This window comes from Triticum aestivum, chromosome 3A, assembly GCF_018294505.1.
Source record: "Triticum aestivum cultivar Chinese Spring chromosome 3A, IWGSC CS RefSeq v2.1, whole genome shotgun sequence".
Classification (NCBI taxonomy): Eukaryota; Viridiplantae; Streptophyta; class Magnoliopsida; order Poales; family Poaceae; genus Triticum; species Triticum aestivum.
Genome location: NC_057800.1, coordinates 224668155 through 224676562, shown reverse-complemented (window position 1 = coordinate 224676562; position 8408 = coordinate 224668155). Strand labels below are relative to the sequence as shown.

The following is an 8408-nucleotide window of genomic DNA, read 5'->3' as shown; positions in this document are numbered from 1 at the left end:
CTATCTCAGCTTCAGTTTCTAATTTATTACATGATGATCATGCAATTGCAAACAATGGTGTCCGTCCACTAGCTGCTGGGCCAACTACTCCCTCCTCCAGTTCATACTATTGATTTTGATCTTTTGATTGTAGGGCCTAAAATCTTCTCAGATGCTTCTTGGAAGAAGAACAAAATTCCTGGTAGAAGCACTATTCCATCAACATGTCTGGGGATTTGTTTTCAACTTGCAGAAGGCGCGTGTTTCTCTTCGCTCATGATCCAAGCTTCCATGGAGCTTGCGTCTTCTCCCTTGGTGGCCGAGGGAGTTGCTCCTCACCTTGCGACAGTCATTGTGGACAAACTCAACCTGTAGGGTGTCACCTTCCTTACTGACAATTTCTCCCTAGCAAAAGCAGCAGTTGTTGACGGTATATCTTCATATTCATCTCACTAGACTAGCAGGCAACACTTGGCAAGATTTTTTAACCTCTCTAAGCATCACAGGCATTGTAGTTTTTCATATTGCTAGAAACTTAAATAGTTTTGCTCATGATGCCGTTCATCAGATTCTAAACTCTAGAGTAGAACCTGCTTATGCACGTACTCCCTCTGTAAGCAAATATAAAAACATTCAGATCACTAAAGTAGTGATCTAAACGAAGTATCAAGCAGGCTCATAGGCATCTTGGTTGTCCTTATATTCAAGCTATCTCAGAGCTGAGATACCACCAGTTTGTAATCCACGCTGTAACATGTACTTGAGCACTGTTTGAATGAAATTTGGCGCCTTGAGCGCCTCAACTTGTTGAAAAAGAAGGAACAAAGGGAGTACATCATGTATGAACCATGTGACGAACAGAACTACCCCACGTTTTCACCTGTTGATCGTGTCGAGGGCGACCGAGACGTACGCGCCCGGGCTACCGAGCCGTAACCTGCGTGGACGACGGCACGTTTCCGTTCGACAAGAGGGAAGAAAAACCTGCGAACGAACGGCTCACGAGTCGCGGGTCCCGGTCCAGCCTCCAGCAGGAAGTCTTCCTAGCCCGAGCGAGCGGTGCCACGCGGCCGCGGCAGGGCACGGTGGCAAGCCGCCAAAATAGGCATCCTGGTCTCGCGAGAACCAGCCACCCACATCACAGCCAAGAAGCGGCGGCGAGGGCGAGCGGGCGATAAAATCGCGGCCTCTCTCCTCTCGGCTTCTATTCCATCTTCGCCTCGCCAACTCCAACTCTCTCTCTCTCTCTCGCTTCCTCGGCAACAAGACGAACAACTCTGGTACGAACCACCTCACCTCCTTCCCTCGCGACGCTTTTTCCTTCTTCTGGCGCCGCCGCCTCGTGAGTGTCCGACAATGCCGTGTTCCGTCCGGGGTTTCGCTTCTTGGCGGCTGCGTCCATCGCTCTGACGAGATTGAGTAGCCCTACTCCCGATTCAGCCATCTTTCTCTTCCTGCCTGTACGTCGCGCCGGCTTTAGATTCTTCCAAGGGTTTCTTCTTCTTTCTTGCGGCCTTTCAAGTGTGTTAATGGCGGAGACGCGTTGCCGTTTGGCTTCTGGAACGGAGACGCGGATTCGCTAGGGAATCGATGCAATTTTCAGAGATGTCTCGATTAGGCTGGGCCGACGGGGTGACGCGTCCGGGGTTCCACTTTCAAGTTTTATCTCTCTTGACGCGATTGTTTGAACTATGGATCTGCAGCATGTTTTGGGTTGGCGGCGGAGAGCAAGGGGATGGATAACCTCAGAGATGGAGAGAGAAAGAACGGACGCAGATATTTTGTTCAATTTGGTTCGTGTTTTTGGCTGTTTGCCTAGGTGATTCGTGTGGACATAGGAGAAGAGAATGAAGGCCACTTACATCTACAAGTCCTTATCAATAGAATTTTCAAAATCCAGTTCATTTTTTAAAATTCATTTTTCTACAGTAATAATGTTGCATGCTTACACAAACAAACTGCAGTATACGGGGAGTGGATCATCTCTCTTCTCCTCAATCTTTTCTTACATCCTCTTCCTTTTACTTTTGAATATTCTTTCCATACTATTCTCTTTTAGATTCTTCTCCATTCTTCTCTTTTAGCTGCTGTCTCTGAACTTTCATCATATCTGTTTCTTTTTTTGGTGATGGAACAGTTCTCTCTCCCCCATATTTTGAGCTGAAATTTAGACAGCTATTCAATTTGCTTCAGGCATTTCAAGTAAAAAACGGAAAACATTTTCTTCACATATGCCTGTATGGTACTTATTTCATAATGGAAATAAGAGGTTGCTAATTAGAGTAATATGTTTCCTTTCTTGTTCAAATGAGAAGATCAAATTGACAGCACATCCTTTTTATAACGCCCATGTTTTGTGCAACTGTTCCTCAGGTTTGAGCACACACGCCAATGGGTATCTTCAGTGGAACGCCTCCTCCGAGCTGCCCATCAGCTCCGCATTGCGCGGAATGGGCTAAAGTCTATCTGAAGTACTGCCTGTGCAGTACTAAGGATGGTGTTGCCCTGGGTCTTGGACTGGCTAGTGTCCTCAGTTGGGGTATCGCCGAGGTGCCGCAGATCATAACAAATTACAAACAGAAGTCAACAGAAGGCCTTTCTATTGCCTTTCTGATGACCTGGATAGTTGGGTATGTTGTTTCTTATTTCTCACCTTCCTCGCATATTGATGTTGTATCATCCTTATTGTACTTGCATATGCATATCGTGCGCAACGCTTCTAATGGTGTATGTCATTCTTCTGCACTCATGCAGGGATTTGTTTAACCTTGTCGGCTGTTTCCTGGAACCTGCTACTGTAAGATCCACTATTGCCACAGTTTCCTTTTCTTTTCTCAAATTCCATCATACGACATTTTTCTTCCGCGAGGCACATGCACCCGTTACATGTGTTAATATCCTATATATAGGACACTAGTAGTTTTGTCTGATTTAATGAACTATCCGACTGCAGTTTCATTTGGACAATATAATGACGTGTTATTCATGAGTATGAAAAGCAACCAAATCATTTCTGCTTGCCTGCCATGTTCCTGGAACCAGCAAGAGCTAGTATAGTTATGCTGGATGAACTCATGCATTTTTTTTTGAAGCGGAGAGTAACTGAATATGAACACTAATATAATAGTTCCAAGCATATATAGTATCTCAAAATGGGAGATTCCCTAACAATCTAAACAAGTTATATAAATGATTTAGATCTGCTGTACATAAACCTGATTATGCTTGCCAATACAGCCCTCTTGCATTTAATGTGTACAACTTCTTCATGTTCAGTTGTTCTTTTTTCAAGAAAACGCGAAGGACCTTTGTGTTTCATTTAATTGAAAAGAGAGAGTTTAAAGTTGCAGTTGTGATGTAGAAAGGATGCGTGGGATTAAATAATTATCTTTTATTTTGAACATTTGAAATTAATATTTTTTATTTGTAATGCAGCTGCCGACACAGTTTTACATGGCATTGGTAAGGACACCATTTTCTTAACTCTTGTTACTTCAATTCTGCGTGGTTTCTGTCATCTGAGAACTTAATTTTTGCAATGCAGCTATATACCATCACAACTGTGATTCTCACTGGACAGACAATATACTATAGCCACATCTACCATCTTAAAGTAAAGAAAACTGGGGTAACTGCCAAGGTGATCACTCCGTAACATTGACGATTATCATTATGTTTGCAAGGAATCACGTTTCTCTGAATATTAGCAAAATAGATACTTAATGTGGTTAACAATTGTAGAGAAGCAACCACTGTATATGAACAATACTTCTATTTCTGGATTCATGCACTTATGATGCAGCTGCTCGCGGCTTTGCAAAGTAGTTTAGTGTTACCACAAGCCAGATTCCCTTAAAAATTGTTTAGATACCTTTTGGCTCCTACCATCTTCCTAAACTATCCTCTCACTTCTGTTGGACTACATTTTATGATTTCAGTCTCAGAAACATCAACGAGGGGATGCTTCATTACGTGAAAAGCTTTTGGGACATAGGGACGAGGCATTCAAAAATAATATTCAGTCAGGTCCGACTATTCCTATCCCGAGCTCACCAATCCAGGTGAACACAGAAGTATTCCGGCAACGTCATGGTTCAGTCAGCCCCGGCTCAGACTACTACTATGCGTAATGTTCTTGAGCTTGTTAATGTTTCATCATATTTCACAGTTTTTTTCAACATTTATTTCATTCCTTAAAGCAAATTATGTCCACTTCTTTGGATAAATATTGTTTGTTTGCTCTATTACATGGAATACGGCAATGGACTGCACTCTTGATGGTTACTTCGGGATGTTGCAGTTTTATTATCACCTGCTGACAGAGCACTCTAGCTATCAGATAATATTCCAGGAGCATCTAACTCTCTGATTGGTTTTACAGGTCAGCAAGATCTCTATCGAGGAGCCCGGTGCCTACAGGTACATGGTTGGGGAATAATCACCAGACAACAAAAGTTCCTCCACAAATGAGCGATGAAGGTGAACCTTTATTTGGCGAGTTTGTTCCAGCGCAGTCTGCACCAGCTGCTATTACAAAAAATTCCCTCTCAGTGGTACATTAACTTTGATCCTGTTGATACTTGTCTATTAAGGTCGGAACTATACAAAAACTTATATTGTTTGAATTCAGGTACCATGGATTTCTGTTGTCTTGGGCATGTGTGTGTTGCATATTTTGGTTGGAACTGCACGCAGGGATGCTTCCAATGAAATTATCATCACTGTCGGCAGGAAGCTCTTAGTTGTAGCGGTAAGCTGTAGCTGCTCTCAAGTTTCAGACCTTCGGCAGTACCAGGCAATTTGCATGAACAATGAACTATGTTTTCAATTTGCATATCTGATTAGTTTCTTCTTGCACCATAGGATGACCATGCAGGTTCATCTCCGAGCCATGGCAGTGCAAGTGGAATTGGAAGCTTTCTTGGTTGGGCCATGGCGGTTATCTATATGGGCGGACGACTTCCCCAGATCTTCTTAAATGTAAGACAGTAAACAATTGAATGTTCTTTTTTTCTTATTACTCTTCTTGTCACCGGAAATTCTTTTCCGATACTTAGTCCTATTGCTGGATACGGTACAAATATCTATAGTGGGATGAGGTCATTTGTGAAAGCTAAAATGGTGTCAGTAAAAGGCATGGCACACGAGGGAACATCTATTATACTTTCAGTTTCAGTCACTCCTGTTCCTACTCGTTTCTACTGCAAATGCGCATCTGATGGTGTTGAATAATAGCATTAGTTAATCTCGAGAAATTCTTTAAAACCATAGTAGTAATGCAATATGTCATCTTTTTGGTATTTCTAACTTTTCGCTACTACTCTGCAGATGCAAAGAGGCCATGCCGAGGCAAGTTCATCTCCATCTTCATCAATAACTTCTTTTACTGCAGGAGACACTTCCACTTTTCTCATTTGTCACCATTTTTTGCATTCCTTGTTGCATAATTAGCGACTGCATGAATGGTGTAATGACGGCCCCGCTGTCTCTGAGATGGACCCTATGAAAATTAATAAATATTCAGTTTTCCCTAAGAGGAATTAGTAGCCCACTTCGTCTTAGATGTCAATGTCATATAATTGTTGCATGCAATTCACATTGATGCGGTTAAGTGGAAAGTGGATACTAAAATAAAAATTAGCTGTACTATGAATTGAACTAAATATAGCGGTCTAGTTGTTGATTGCCATATGTTTCTTTTGGTTATTATGCAAGAGAGGTAACTCGAACTTAATTCTTGAAGGTTGTATTAGTATGTGGTGTTAAGTTTAGGCATTATCCTTCTAAATTTTTAATCACTTTGGTCATCCCACTGCACTTTATTGCGGCACCTCATTATAGTTTGAATAAAATATGCCCCTACCTTCCTATCCTATTTCTCTGACTGGAGAGATATACGATGTCAAATTTTGACTAAAACAAAGCCATTTTAAGCCCATCTTATTTTTCTGACAGGAGAGACACTATCGCATTTTATTTATGTAGGAAATCAACATTAACTGCATCGATCTCTGTTGTTTTGGGTTTTGTTTAAAATATTTTCTGATGCTGGTAACTTATCTGACCTGTCGGCAACTTTGTTCAGGGGCTCAGTCCGCTAATGTTTACCTTTGCTTTAGTGGGGAATACGACATATGTAGGGAGGTAACCATGTACCTAACTTCATTTGTTTAACCTTATTCAGTTACTTTATATGTATTTGTTTAGTAAAAGATGTCCTTTGGCGTGTTATGTTTCTTAGTATAGTACTCCCTCCGTTCCTAAATATATGTCTTTATAGAGATTCCACTACGGACTACATACGGAGCAAAATGAGTGAATCTACACTCTAAAATATGTCTATATACATCCGTATGTAGTCCATATTGAATGAAATCTATAAAAACGCTTATATTTAGAAACGGAGGGAGTAGCTATGTAGCCTAGAAACCTGTAAATTTTCCGACATTGCAATGAACTGTCATGTTCCACACCAAGCAGGTGCATCCCTTGTCACTTTTAGGGTACCATATATAAAATACAAGGACAGACCATGTTATGTTTCTTTTTTCTTGAAACCAGCTTTAGTTGGCCACGTTTTATGGTTCTCATATCCATTTGTTTTTCATTGCAGTATCCTTGTGAATAGTTTGGACTGGGCAAGGCTTAGACCAAATCTGCCGTGGCTTGTAGATGCTGGAGGATGTGTTTTGCTTGATTCTTTCGTATCCTTGAGGACCATTGATTCCTACAGTTACTGGTATTCTTTGTTCTGCAACTCAAAATAGTTTTTGTGCAAACTTTTGTGCCGAAGAGAGGTTTGAACTGACTTGTTTTCAGATGCCATTGTTTTAGAATCATTATTGAGTTGCCTTTGTAGCTATCATCTCACATAAGGCTCCGGATCTATGAGTAGAGAAATATTACCACGATGTAGTTGAGTATGACTGTGTCTTAGGATCATATACGTTAGTTTCCAAAAATGGCTGAGACCTATGTTTTAGAATCTGGTCGGTGGTACCATGATATGCCATATCACAATTCATAGCAGATTTCAATCAGTTGTTGCATTGGAAGAATCCTTAACCATATCTGCAGATTATTCTTCAGTTCCTTTATTTTCATTACCGGAAGCAAAGTGGGCGTGATGAACTTGACAATTTGGATAAAGCCTAATGCATAGTGAAAAAGTATTTCATTTCTCTTCTTCAATGGAAAAGGTTGGTGTGCCGCTCTCGTCTTTGTCCGTTATATATATTGAATGGCAATTTATCGCTTTGCAGTGCCTATTTTATGTGTGGTAAGATAAAAGAAAAAGAAAACCTGCAAAATAAGATAAAACAGTGCTCAAGCCCCTGTACTAGAAAATCGGTGAGCCAGATTGTTAGATACTCTTTACATTTTTGAAACATCTCGCCATGAATTCTTGCTTAGAAATAGGAACGCTGACCTCAGTCGGATGGTTGGCTTGGGCATTCTCTGTTGCGGATTCTCTTTTAACCTTCTATGGATGGAGCCAGAACATCCTTCTGACCATTTCTCAATGTTTCTGTTTTTCAGACATGGAGGTACCACCTGCGTGGGGATTGTGCATTTTTCCTGGAAAGCTGCGCAATAGCACTCCCCGTGCAGAACTGCAGAGGCAAGGTTCACAGGCTTAATTTGCGGTGAATGAGCTGCGGCGCCGCATGGCTAAGGGATGAAATCTGTTAAGGGATAGATGCACGAAGTCTGCTGTGTTAGAATACCAAAAAGTGTGTCATGTACTCGGGGTCGTGCTATATCTGTACATCGTATGGTGATTTGCAGTTCTTCATGCTATCTCTATTTTTGAAGTGATGCCCGTATTGTGTATGATCTGGCCGTTGTCGTCGGATGCTCAGATTCAAATACGCGTCGAGGCCGATTTTACTTGTTTTTCTTGTGTGGGACTCACCCGATTTTATCCAAGTGTTCATCACATGAGCTGCGCACAATGACGTTTACAAGTGTGGACTGGAGAACACAATAAAGTAATGTATTTGCTAATTCTCATCTATAGATAATAGTAAATGGAGAATGATCAAAGTGTCAACTTAAAAGATCGTGTCAATGTTCTAGTACCTACTCAGTATATCATGGGCTAGAGTATCCTATGTCTCTAGGTTAGACTTAAACGCTCTTATATTAGTTTATAGAGGGAGTGGAAACTAACTACGAACTATATTATTTTTGTGTTATCTATTTTGTAGTCTCCTTTGGGTGATTAGAATGGTAAGCTGTCCAGGGTCATTGACAAGAGTGCTATTTATGCTAGTACAACTGCTTAACTATGTAAGATAATAATACAAGATATTTTGTAAAGTAGTATTTATTTGTCTAATTTTTTTATTATTTTTTAGGGCTTGCTCCCAGCTTTCTTCTTCCCTAGGGAATTATGCTCATGACTAAATTGCCAAAGGGTAAAATAC

General features: G+C 41.0%; 1 protein-coding gene across 2 annotated transcripts; it reads left to right on the top strand.

Moving 5' to 3' along the window:
* Positions 1 to 1026: 1026 nt before the first annotated feature.
* LOC123061056 (lysosomal amino acid transporter 1 homolog) lies at positions 1027 to 7872 on the top strand. Of its 2 annotated transcripts, none has more exons than XM_044483960.1 (14): positions 1027 to 1259; positions 2353 to 2609; positions 2734 to 2776; positions 3415 to 3441; positions 3524 to 3619; positions 3918 to 4105; positions 4361 to 4532; positions 4610 to 4729; positions 4843 to 4959; positions 5308 to 5328; positions 6065 to 6123; positions 6593 to 6683; positions 7057 to 7178; positions 7519 to 7872. In XM_044483960.1, the coding sequence occupies exons 2-13, from the start codon at positions 2371 to 2373 to the stop codon at positions 7132 to 7134; spliced, it is 1251 nt and encodes a 416-aa protein (XP_044339895.1). In that variant the 5' UTR covers positions 1027 to 1259; positions 2353 to 2370; the 3' UTR covers positions 7135 to 7178; positions 7519 to 7872. The 2 variants fall into 2 exon arrangements, with proteins under 2 accessions (XP_044339895.1, XP_044339896.1); XM_044483961.1 differs by lacking the exon at positions 1027 to 1259 and adding an exon at positions 1415 to 1439.
* The last annotated feature ends 536 nt before the right edge of the window (positions 7873 to 8408 follow it).